The 13,430-nt window shown below is 38.3% G+C and overlaps 1 protein-coding gene across 4 annotated transcripts in view; it reads left to right on the plus strand.

The window, feature by feature from the left end:
- LOC141435441 (uncharacterized) overlaps window positions 1-13,430 on the plus strand; it is a 32,717-nt gene that overhangs the window by 15,561 nt on the left and 3,726 nt on the right. The window contains exons 4-12 of one of the 4 annotated variants that reach the window (XM_074098118.1): window positions 1,149-1,276; window positions 3,192-3,376; window positions 3,897-4,879; window positions 5,273-5,381; window positions 6,163-6,498; window positions 6,942-7,049; window positions 8,141-8,283; window positions 8,970-9,092; window positions 12,342-12,395. In XM_074098118.1, coding sequence (XP_073954219.1) covers window positions 1,149-1,276; window positions 3,192-3,376; window positions 3,897-4,879; window positions 5,273-5,381; window positions 6,163-6,498; window positions 6,942-7,049; window positions 8,141-8,283; window positions 8,970-9,092; window positions 12,342-12,395 — 2,169 coding nt within the window. The remainder of the gene's footprint in view (window positions 1-1,148; window positions 1,277-3,191; window positions 3,377-3,896; window positions 4,880-5,272; window positions 5,382-6,162; window positions 6,499-6,941; window positions 7,050-8,140; window positions 8,284-8,969; window positions 9,093-12,341; window positions 12,396-13,430) is intronic. The other 3 variants (XM_074098119.1, XM_074098120.1, XM_074098122.1) reach the window with 3 other exon arrangements.

The raw sequence follows: 13,430 nt of genomic DNA on the forward strand, positions 1-13,430 counted from the left end.
ACTGCCATCTAACTACCCAGACATTCATTAATTTTCAATACACTAACTTTAAAGAAACCATATTCTGATATCAATCTCAATATCTTGAGAATCTAATATCCGCTAAGTAGGCGTAATACGCTAATAAGAAACGATAAACTAAATGGTTTCATATCTAAACAGTTGTAATTATCACTATTACTCATGAATATGTAACACACGCGTTAAATGAATATACTTAACACTCAATTTAGTGATTTTTATGCACGTCTTTCGATGACGCTGTCATTTGTTTACATAGGTGTAAATTTAGTTTGATGAATACAGAAAGGTTGTGTAAGCAAGCACATAAGTTTGTTTACTTTTATCTCTCGGGTCGTGCTATGAAATTGTTATATTATGTGTGCAATACGCGGAACTATGTTCTAGTTCAGTATTACAAGGTTTTTTGTTGCTTTAAGAATATTCATATTCTGTTGGAGTCGGTGAATTGAAGCTGAACGGTGTATTCTTTAGGTTGATTTTGTATTACTAGATTACGAATCTTGGGATCACCCCATGATTTGTAAAGTAATCTAATTTGAATAATTACCGAGTAGCTATTACTTAAACAATTACTAAAGTATATTTAACTTATTTTAAATGCAATTTGTGTGTCAAAGTAATTTACAATTAATTTAGGATTTAGGGTTAGCAGTGGCGTGGCGTCGTAACAACTCTATTCCCACCGGGTTCACCGAATTTTTTATATGATGTTAGTAATGACAGGTATGGCAAAGTTTGCGGTATACTAACACCGAGGAGTAGATTTCTAAGACATATCTAAGTCTCGCTTTTTGCCATTGTCCGGTTTGCCTATTGAAAATATTCACTCCACGCCACTGAGGGTTTAGATTTCTAAGACATATCTAAGTCTCGCTTTTTGCCATTGTCCGGTTTGCCTATTGAAAATATTCACTCCACGCCACTGAGGGTTAGGGAAATGGAATTCTGTTACTAAAGTTCCGCTACATGTCCATTATTGTCCTTCTGCCATGAGGCTGTGCCTATAAAACCCTAAAAAGCCGATTTCAAATATCTAAGGGTATTCATGCGGATACAGAAAGTAAAGTTAAATTTTACCCGACTGCCTAAGAGGGTTATTTACTCTATTGTATTGTCAATTTCAGCTGGAAGATATAGACATGACATTACTGTCTGAAGGATCGGAGAGGCTGTCTTCGGAAAACTTGCCTTCGAAACCCATCAACATAGACCTTTCACAGCCGGCCCATAACCTGCACAATACCTTCAACAAGTATGTATTATTTACACTATAACAGGATATTATCGCCTTTATTGGCTATAAAACATGTTTTTCACTTCTCATGCTCGTAAAGCTTGTGTTTATGCTGTATCTAGGCGACATAAATGACTTTTTATGCTCTAGTGCATAAAATAAAATCTTCGTCTAAGACCAACTTAAGACCACAGCCACAAACAAAAAAGTTTCTACGTATTTTTTAAATATTTTTTAATTTATATAAAACTAAAAATCAATCATAAGAAATCAATAAAATAAAAAATATTATAATAATGCATAAAAAATAAAAGGTACACAGAAAGTGAATTATTGTTTCCACTGTTGCTATTTCAATATAATCTATATATAATCTAAGTGAAAAGCAGTGTAAAACTCGAGCATTAAACCCATTTTCCCCTCGACGTGTCTATCCACCCTCGCCGTACCGGCTCAGGTAGCTAGGCTATATAAACGTCTTGGGTAAAATGGCTCGTTTTTTGCTCTTGTTGTACAATCTACTTTTGATGACTTCATCGTTTCGGATCATTCGCAGTAGTTCCTTTGGCAGTCCAAAATAAGGAGGATTATTGTGTATGATAGGAAAGGAGCTACTGCGAATAATCCAACGTTTCAGCTGTATTACAAGGTGCAACGGCCAAAATGCCAAAATGTGAAACAAAATAGACCCTTTTTGCTTATTTACTAAGTTGTGAGATTCTACTAAATAAATTCTACTTAAATTTACGCAAGTGTTTTCGGTTAGTGTTAGGCACTCACAATGATTTTAAGATTTATGTATGTATGTATGTAAACTCTTTATTGTACAAAAGAAAATTAACAAAATACAACTGACAAACTTTATGATACTTGTACAAAGGCGGATTTACATCTTGTCTTAGGAGGTAAATAATAATTTTTATTGCAAGTTTTTTTGCTAACTGCTGTTTATGTTTGAGTGACTTGACTGTATAGGTATGTAGATAGATGTAGTGAAAAAAGTTTTTACTCAGGCCAAGTCAAAATCAATCCTATGCCAATGCCATAAGACTTTGACATGGAAAAACTTTTCTCACTTTAACTATACTACACCAGTAGTGTGTGAAATTCGCCCTGTAAAATTTGGCCAAAACAAACAAACATTGCGAGTTGAATAAAAGCTTGTAAAAATCAAAATATAGACTTCAGCAATACCTTAAAACTAAAGAAAAACTTGTGTTGAAAAATCGATGGATGAGTTGTCTTCGGAATATGGAAGCAAAAAACGGTTTTGTTTTGTAATCGCCGTAGTTGCTTTTATTAAGACATTTTAAACTAAGAGTGGCAAAAAAGCACCGATTACTTCCCTGACAATTTGATGACTTGCCAAAATTATAAAAAAGCAAGCGAAAGTGCAACCGTATGAAATAACGTGCCGTCATTCACCTTTCTTGTTATTTAGAGGTACTTTCGAATTGAACAAATGGTTTAATTATTAAACCATTCAGGTATAAGTTGCATTTACTTTGGCGATGACGGGAATTATAAACCTTTATGATTGGTGAAAATCGGTCACGTTACGGCATTTTATTGGCGCTTTTTTTACCGCCAATGAGGGATGGACAGTGCGAACGTTAAGAGTCACTCATATTGAGTGGTTTTTATTAAAAAAATACAGTTCTCTTGCTTTTATTGTCATTCTATCTGTCTGTACCAAATTTCGTCGTACTGTTAACCAGAAGTGAGTGAAATTTGCCTTGGGAGATATGAAAACAAGTTGCTTTTACACGAATTTTGAATGTTAAATCCGTTTGTTTTTTTTATAACAATTCCGAATGCAGGAAATTAAAAAAATATATCACTACCGTTGTATACTTTGTCATATATTCTTCAAACTTTATGTAATTTGATACATGCCATTTTAATTATTGTAACTATGTGGTATTGTTTTTAGGGGCCTCACGAACATGATGAACGAACGAGGCAGCCTCAACATGTACCAAAGCGGCGAGTCACTAATGAGAATGTCACCCCCAAGTCTCGTGTCTTCCCTCATGATGGAGAGCTCCGGGAACTTCAACCCTGAGTCATTAGACAGTAGGAAATCTTTGCCTCCGCAGAGAGATTCAGATACATTACGTGAGAACTCTTATACTTTCTTAATATTAAATGTAGTAAAGTTCTAGGTACTTTTGTTTTCAAAACATGGTCGAGTCGAGTTTATCGCTGGCTTTTTCTCAGCGGATGTTTTTGCGAACCGGTGGTAGTAGAATGTTGGTTTTTTTAAAATGTCGGTTACAATTCACCACGATTACTTTTTTAACATTAAATAAAAAAATCCGCAGTAGTCTATTGATTTAACCGACCGGGATCTCAAGCAGGTTCGCACCTCTTGAGGTTTTCTGGATTTATGCGAAAAATTATATTTGAAACTTACCACTGCGTTTTCGTTGAAATAAAAACGTGGTGAGGAAACGTTCGGACATGGACGAAGCAATTTAATGGTGTGTGTGAAGTTCCCAATCCGCACCATGTTCGTGTAGGAACTACAACAAGCCTTCATATTCTCAGGAAGCCTATGTCTAGCAGTTGGGCACACTTAGGATGGAAAGGACGATAATGGTATTCAGTTTAAAGTTTCTTCATGAATGTGTTACAGGGGTTCCAGTGTCCGGCCGTGAAAGCATAGACCCAATGATGACAAGCATGACCCTGAGCATACTAGAAGAAAAGGACATGAGTACCAGTTTCCTCTCGCAAACAACGTACCCTGACAACGACAGTCTCATGGACTCCCTCCCTCCTAGCCTCGTCAGCTCAGTCAACTCCTCCTTCGTCGTCTCCAACACCTCAAAAGCCAGAGAAAGCACAGACTCGAACATCTTCAGTTCTGCCACTTTCACTCATCTAGACCAATCCGAAAAGCTACTATCAGCAAGACCGAGGCACCAACCCTTCAACCACCTCCCCAAACGCGATTCCGGCATCAAAAATTCCGAAAGCTATACTAAATCGAGAGAAGAAGCCTGCCAAATCGACCCTGGCAAAATTCTAGTAGAAAATGGAGACAAGAACACATTGAAAACACTCAAAACAGAGATGTCAGAAACAGTCACATTACATTATTCTAACATGAAATTCAGGAGAGATGAAAAGGAAAACTTGAATTCTACTTTTGAGAAAGACAACGCGTTTTACAAGGATATGAACATGCCACGAACTCCTGATTTGGGTCGGAACAGTTTGAACGTGACCATGGATAAACAGGAATTGAATGAGATTATACAAGCCAGACAGAAGCTCTCTTTAGCTAGGAAGGCTTTACCTGAGCCTGAAAAACTGCCTAATCAAGTAGAGACAGTGAAAACTATACAGCTCCCTAATCAGACTATAACGGTGCCCCGGCAGAGTATGGAGAATGCTTCAGAGTTGTTGTCTAGAAGAAGAATGAACGTGAATAGTTCGGACAAAGAGGAGCCGACTAGAGATACTCCAAAGAGGTATTCTACGTTTAAGGTCTCGCCACGGGCTAGCTCGTTGGATGCTACTGTGGTATATCCCAAAAAAGATGAGAATGCTCTGATAGATATCAATTTGGCGACAACAAATCTTATTGAATCTGGAGAGAGGACGCTGCGGGAGGTAAGTCGACAATATTACAAGCTTTTTTTTCACCTCGTATATTTACTTGTTTGACTCAAATCGTAAACAAATATCATGAAACACTTCGCAGTGTCAAGTTGACACCAATTGACCTAGTCCCAAAGCAAGCAAAGCTGTGTTCGGGGAATCTTGCAAGTTAATTTTCGATCCACTTCCAGTGGTCAAATTGACTTGAAATTTGGTATACATAATAATATGACGGTGGTGACATGCAACAGCAAAAAATTAAGTCGGCCAAGGTGATTTGACATTTTAAGGTGCGACCAAACAGCTGCTTAAAAAACGGTGACGGCACGGAATCGCAAATTTCACCTGTATAGGTTGTCTCTGGGTTGAGTTGATGGTGATGATGATGATGATGAAATGTTTCAGGGGTGGGGTTCGCAGGAGCGCGCGATGGTGTGTTCGAGTGAGAGCACGGACACTGGCACGTTTAGCTCGTCGAGTCCGCCCGAGAGCGTTCCCGACACTGTTGACCCTAGTAAGTCATACATAACTACACATTTATTCATACGAGCTCTGGAAGACTGGAACCTTCATGGGTCATGTGTACAGTCGAGAAAACTAAATCACGTACAGTCGAAACATTTAATTTCTGACCCGCCGTAGAAGTTCTCACTGTAAGTGTTATAATGAATTCCCTTGTCAAGCAATGCGACTTCATCATAACTTTTTTATTCTGACTTTTTTCTACGAAAAGGTTCTACAGTGGGTCACGATTCAGTTGGTTTGATGGTACTAGGCTGGAACCTTTGTTCTATTAATGTCAAGTTGACATCCCATACATTTACCAAAAAAAACATAGAAAGATAGAAGAAAGAAAATACATTTATTCGTGACATTGACTTACAGTAGGTACTGACAATTACAAAAACGACAGACAGATGGGGAAAACTGTGTCACGAAACGGACCCACCTCAGCATAATGCCGGCTCGAGAGCCAGCGCTAGTCTTCCGGTGGGACCTTGAGGCCGTCATTGCGCGCTAAAAAATATTGACAAATAAAACATTGACATAGCTAAATTAACTACGAAAAGGTTCCACCCTGGTACGTGATTCAGTTTCGTCGACTGTACCCGGCGGAGAGTAATTTTGGGGAGGGTCACAATCATCAAATCTTGCAAGGGCCATCTATTTAGCCTCCCCCCCCCCTTCCTACACCTGCAATTATTTTGTTCCTGTGTCACAAACCTCCTGACCTCCTCCCCCCCCTTATAAACTGGCTTGTTCGTATCCACCCTAAGCTTATTTTTTTATTTCAGCATACAAACACCAAAGCCCCCAACCTTCCACTATCATTCCAGGATCACAAACGTCCTCCACACCCCTCGTGACCTTCCACAGGGGTACCAAAGACCTTCTCAACATCCACGCGACCATATCGCCCATATACGATATGGTGGGAGACAAGTCTTACACCGTCGCCAAAGCCCCCAGTGCCAACTCCTCGATGGACAGGACGTATGATATGAACGCTACAGTCATCAATAGTGCGACTATGGTCAAGAAGTCGGCGAAAAGGGACATTTTAGGAGGGAAAGTCAGCCCCGAGAAGAAGATGTTTGGGCCTAGTTTACCTGTCAAATCTATAAGCACAGGTGAGTTTTAATTTAACCCTTTATATGACTTAGCACTGATCAGCGTTACTTCTATTGTATGCCAAAGCTAATAGCGAAATTCAATAAAATGTTGCTCTTGTCACTTTGGCACCGATCCAATGATCATCGTAAGGTCAAGGGTGAACAAAGTAGATCTTACTAATACTAATTTTACGAGTATAAACGCGAAAGTTTGAATGGATGGATTTTTGGATGTTTGTTACTCTTTCACGCAAAAACTACTGAACGAATTTGCTTGAAATTTGGCACACAGGTAATATATACCTAATACCTACCCTCGATTAACATATAGGCTACTTTTTATCCCGAAATAATGTATGGTTCCCGTGGGATCAAAAAAGTTTTAAACTACATACTAATTTTGCGCGAGCAAAGCCGCGGGCAAAAGCTGGTTGTTTATAGTTGTTAAATTTATTTTCTAGGGTCATACGGAATGATGGCACCTCCAGTGGCTGTCGCGAGGAAAACTGGTCTTCCGACTTCCAAACTGAGGCAGTACAGCTCACATAAAGAGCTTAGCAGGATACCAGGTACCTCATTCATAATTATGTATGTATGTATGTAAACTCTTTATTGCACATAAAAATAAAAATACAAATACACAGAGAGGAGAACAAATTATAATTATAATTACGTTATTAATCTGTCATCTCCCAGGATAACAGGATCAAAGGAATTTAGGCACAAATTTGTGCCTCTGGGAGAGGACAGGTTAATCAATAGTTTACTGTTGAAATTTGTAATGGTAAGGAAAATTAGATTGATAATCTTATTGCATTGTCTGTAAGTGGGCCAATCAACTATTTTACCGACACTTTGGGCGTCTCATGCGTTACCAAAATTGTCTCTGGCGCTACCAAAAAATCGTACTTCCAACAAGATATTTCACGGTTTAATAGGTCGAACTTACGTAGAATGACATGTATTCACGTACACCATCTATTAAATTACATAAAAAACATGTTTACTTACAAAAAACTGCAATTGTTTGAAAAATGTCGCGGACAGATTAGTGTCGGTAAAAAAGTTGATTGGCCCAAATATCGGTGAATTGGACACGATTTTTTCTTTTGTCACCCCTGTTTCACCATCCATTGATTAAATTTATTCGACGGATAAATGTGATGCCGTCTCTGATTGTTTTATTCGAATATACGATGACGGCAGCACATCTATCAGTCAGTTAAAATTAATCAATAGGTGGTGAAACAGCAGCCCCATCAAATAAAAGATGACAAAAATGAAGCTGATGCTAAAAAGTGGCGCACGGCGTGACGTCACGCGGAACTTAAACTGGCTGTATCTCCATATTTTTTTGTTTAATTGACATAAGCAAAAATATGTGTCCTGTATTTTTGATCATCTAACTGGTGAACAAAAATATATATTTTTTTTACTCTTTTAAGACACATGAATAGTGAAATATTGTCTGGCTTAAGGCTACAGCTACACTGAGGCGGAGAGGACACGTGTAGGATCGACCAATCATATTAGTTGAAATCCACATCTTGGAGACGAGATGTAATTATAATTTCGAGGTCGATCCCTACACGTCTTCTCTCCGCTCCGGTCGTCTCCGCCTCAGTGGAGCCGCAGCCTTATATTTTTTCATCTGTTACAGGTAATACTAATGTGCCTCGCGCGTTGCCGCTCCGCGCGAGCAATATGGCGCGCCGCGGCGTCTACGCGTCGAATCCCGCGCTGAGCCCCACTCAGCCCGCGCCGCCCATACGCAGAGATTCATACACGCTGGATGACGCACAGGTAAGACTGGCTTTAAAAAATTAGTCTTTTTTGAACATGAAACTACCGTGAGACTCATTCATATTAAATATATTGACCCGGATAACTCACGTCTTAAATCGAGTTTAGCCCGACATGTTTCGGGCTAATCCGTAGCCCTTCCTCTTCGGAGCAACGCGACTGCGGCTGCTGCAACACGCGCACTGCGCGCCGCCGCTCTGCTCGCGCGACTACCCGACGAAACTGACACTGGCACACAACTACCCGCGTTTTCATCATCATTTTCATTATAACTGTCAAATGTAGTGTAGCACACAACACTAACAACATCGCTCTGTAAAGTTACATGTCAGGCTAAACTCGATTTAAGACGCGAGTTATCCGGGTCAATATATTAACTTTTTGAAGTCACTTAATCTAGAATACATTTGAAAAATCTAGAAGATAAAGTATGGGAGTCAGGGGTCGAACCTGGATCTTCGTTAATCCGGTGCGTGTGCTGTATGTACCCCTACACACAAGCTTTTTTTTTTTTTCAAATTACTATTTATATAATTTGCGAACTATTTGTCGTCAAACGCCATCTACATGAAAAAACGCGGTGTGCAAAGGCCCTCAAAGCAAAAGATTCGTTACAACAGTCAGTTATGTAATCAGTAAATCGCCTCTAAGGTTAAATAATATTTATCTAGCAAAAATATCAACAGGATTTGGAGCTGTCCCGGCCGAAAGCGGCGGTTTTACCCACAGCGCCGCCCGCGCTGGTCCGGCAAGGCACGGAAACGATCAAGCGGGACCGGCCCCAGAGCCAGCTGGTGGCGCCAAGAGATGTACGTATAATAACATTGCCCATAACACATAGCCGATCTTTGCAGAGAACGTTCTTTTGCAAACAGCACAGGTTAGAGTACCATTGACATAATTGCAATACGCACTCAAAACACTGTAGCCGAAAACGGCTAGGTATTATTATTATTACATAACACAGCGAAACTATTAGGGCATTTTTTTGGGAGTTTATGGCTTGGTAACCAGACCTTTAAACCAGTTAGAACCTGTAATAGGGTATTTGACATCAAAATATGGGTCGATCAACTTTTTCTTGTATCGTGTTGCCATGGCTATGTCCCCTGAACAACTGTTTAAAACCATGACTTAAAATTCATCGAGCGCACATTTTTGTCGCAGTTACAAGCCCATTTTTACAAGCTTTTATTTAGTTTCACCTGTCCCGTTGTCTGTCTGTCTATCTGTAATCAAATCATGCAAAAGTTAAAGTCGACCAACTTCCAGTAGTTGGATTCCAAGTCCAAGTACAAGTCGGATATATGCACCGTATCCATAAAAATCCAGTATCTAATTATAACCAAAATGTTTGCAGTGTGGGGTCGTTTTATGTTATTTGTTGTTGTAGCGGCATAAAAACACACATTACATATTAAAATCAGCTATCTATTATTTTTATTGAGATACAGCCCTGTGCGGATGTGACAGACAGACAGACGAACATTGTGGCGACATTAATAAGGCTCCGTTGGACACTCTTCGGGTACGGAACCCTAAAAACTATTTAATTTCCACTGGGGAAATCAGATTTAAGTGTCAGTTAACTGTGAAATAAATAAAAAGTAAGTTGTCTAATATTATGACATCACAGATCAATATTACCATACAAAATCAAAGGGAGAAACACGTTTTCACTACTCACAAAACTATGTCAATTGATTGTTGATGTCAAATAGTCTGTGAAGGTACTTCAGTTATATGTATTTTTAAATATGGCTCCTAGCCTAACTTAACTTACGAGCCTTCTACCCTATTTATTAAAAATAAAACTATCATAAAATAATGAACTAAAAGAATTTATTTATTCACCCGCGACCTTATGTCAAAAGTAAGTTAAGGTCGCGGGTGAGCAAAGAAATTGTTTTAGTTCATTGAAATGGGCCTCCGCAAAGTAACGCCTGAATCGCCTGATTCAAAAAATTATTTAAAACTATCATAATCATAAAAAATGCTAATCCTCATGTGTGTTACATAGGTTTTGGGTCCAGCAAGTCCATTATCTAATAAATGAAGTTTTCATGTGTCAATGTATCATAATAAATTAATACATGTTTGTGTCTAACTTCATTGTCTCTTTGTAATGTATGTACAATCAGTTACCATGATCATAGAAAATAATGAACAATACTAGCGCACTAGAATATCCTATCCTATCAGAAAATACGTGTTTGGAATGTCTTAACAATTTGGATCGAGGTCTATTAATTTAAAAATGGTAGCCTCATAACTCTTCGCGTAGTTTAAAAAGTACAAACCAATGGTTTCTGTGACAGACTTGTTGTTGATGGTGGTTTAATCGTGAGGTCCGCTCGACATTTTTGACATTTGTGTCACGTTTGTGATTGGTTGAATAACTAAATTAGTCAATCACAAGACGTAACGTCAAACGAACTTCTCGTTACTAACGCCATCTAGTGATTGATATGTCACTTGTCATGAAACCCTCATTGTGAGAATAACTGCCGAGTGTACTATGTGGAGTACAAATTGTTCATTGTATAAATCAAGGCTGTGTTTCAACCAGAAATGTCCGAAGATTAGGGTGGAGCGAATTTTTTTTTTGGATTTTGAATGCTGAAAAGTGCTAAAAAGTTGCGATTTGTTCAAAGGTTTATGAGAAAAATAAAAATATTCAAACCTACTTTGAGCCCTCTACTGTAATTCAAAGATTAAAAAAAAACTGGTATGTCAAATTTCGTAAAATATTGTGTTTTTACCTAAAATTATGTTGTCATCTTATTCAAATACCTTAGTTTAAATAAAACGCCTTTGTAACGCACCAAACGCGCCTTTGTACCAAAATTATAAATTAAATAGACTGCCAAAACTACCAATACCACCAATTTTCGTTTAAGTATGCTTATGTGACTTGTAACACGAAACTGTATGTATTGATACACATACGTAAACACTTTTGAGCCTAAAAAATACAAGAATTAAAATCTTCGAGGTAAGGTAGAGGGCTAAAACATATGTCGAAAAAATAATATAGAAATATTTATGTAAGAAACTAGTCCATATGCAAGTTTTTAGAGGTATTCGAGAGCGATCAAACAACTTTTTTTTTCTCCATACATAGACGCTCCACCCTAGCGACGGTGTTGCGAGAAATGTGTTTTTACCCGACTGCCCGAAGGACGGTTATGTTTTTCATGAACCAATAGGAACGCTTCATTTACCTAGCCTCGCTCCGCTCGGCTGTTTCCACCAGAGCGGTGTTGCTCGAGAATAGGTAAATGAAGCGTTCCTATTGGTTCGTGAAAAACAGTCCTCGCAACACATCCTCTCACATCTCTGGTGTAAACGCGGCCCAAGAACTGAGATAATCAGAGAGCGGAATTTTCTTTGCATTTTTTGACCTGTCAAAGTGACTTCTCACTTATCGACTTCCGGTATACATACATATATCTATACCCAACATAGGTACTAAAGAAGATTAAAAGTAGAGATAAACAACAGGCGACCTAAAGTTAAAGAGCGATTTCTTCCAATTAACTTTCCAACAGTTGAAAAATCTGAAATAGACATATGCAATGAACAATGAATGGATAACAATTTCTAATTTAATAATTTCAGTTTTTTTTTTTTCAATTTTTATTGTTGACATTCTTCTGTTGTAATGTTAACAATTGTTCCATTAATGTCACTATAAAAGAAAAAGATGTTTTTTTTTCATATTTTCCAGTTCAAGAAGTCTTTTAGTCAAATACCTATCCATTTGTATGCGGAAAAAGAACGCACTACATAACATGATATGATAAGTTTACGACAATCTAATTTAAAGTCTAATATATCGAAATCATTTAGGTAGAGTCGACAAGTGAGAAGTCACTATGACAGGTTAAAAATGCCATGAAAATTCCCCACTGGAGATATTTTTCAAAATCACAAAACTTGGAATTTTCGCCTCGGACTATGAGAGTAGAAATCATTAGTAAAAAATCGCAGTATTGTTTGTTATGACGCTACTCGTTTATTAACAAACTGTGCCTAACCCATGTTTGTGACGTCAGCTGCGAGCGAGCGGCATCAGCGTGCCAGTGTCTATGCGCAACAATCACGCGCCGGTAAGTTCCGTGATCTATGCTTGCTTAAGCTTTGGTTTCCTAGAAACAGCGGTGCCGTCATATAGCGGCCGTAATTGATACCGCTCCTCCTCCTCGGAACGGTGCCATTTTGTTTACATAGACAACGTTCTATTGACGTCATTCACCGCTTATTACGGTCGCTATAATGACTATACGGTTCGACCACTTAAATCATCTCATTCCAACATTTACATCGGAACACGGTGCCTGTCCTTGTACCGGTCACCTGGGCAAGTTATTTGTGAGGATGAAGTTTATATAAAGCCTCTTATTAAGTCGAAGCGATAAATAAAATGCTTTGCGGTACACTTACTAAATGTAGGTGCACTTGAAGGGATCTCTTCCAGTTAACCTTTGAACGACTGACAGGACATCAGAAACAAGAGAAGCACAAGAGCACTACAAAGTCAAAATATCTTTATTAAATTAAGGCTATAAACAAGCACTTAGTTATGAACGTCAGAAAAAACTACCACCGTTTCGGAAAAACCTCTGTTGAGAAGAATCCGGCAAGAAACTCAAAAATAAAAGATAAAAGGATCGATAATTTTATATTTACCCAAACAGTGCATTAAAAATACAAACATAGGGACCCTATACGTACATCCCTGTAATTCCATTCCTTTTTAGGGTTCGATAGCCAAAATGGCAAAAACGGAATTCTTATAGTATCGCCATGTCTGTCTGTCCGTCCGCGGCTTTGCTCAGATCTCTGAGCTAAAAAGCTGTATTATGTAATTTTATATTTTTAATTTACTTTGTTATGTTAGCTTTCATAGTCAAGATAATTTGTACATTTTGTTTTGAAAAAATGACTTTCTTGCTGCGCATTCTTCTTCATTCCGAAAGCGCTGGTAGTACAGTCGAATGCAACAATGTATATGCAGCCATAGCGTGAAAATATGTACATCGACCTTATGTTTGGGGGCATAAAGGTGTATAGATATTTTTGACGTCTTGGTAACGTATATATATTAATGCTTTTAACCGTACAAAAAAGTAACACGTTCTGGT

The sequence above is a fragment of the Choristoneura fumiferana genome, chromosome 15 (genome assembly GCF_025370935.1).
Source record: "Choristoneura fumiferana chromosome 15, NRCan_CFum_1, whole genome shotgun sequence".
Lineage (NCBI taxonomy): Eukaryota > Metazoa > Arthropoda > Insecta > Lepidoptera > Tortricidae > Choristoneura > Choristoneura fumiferana.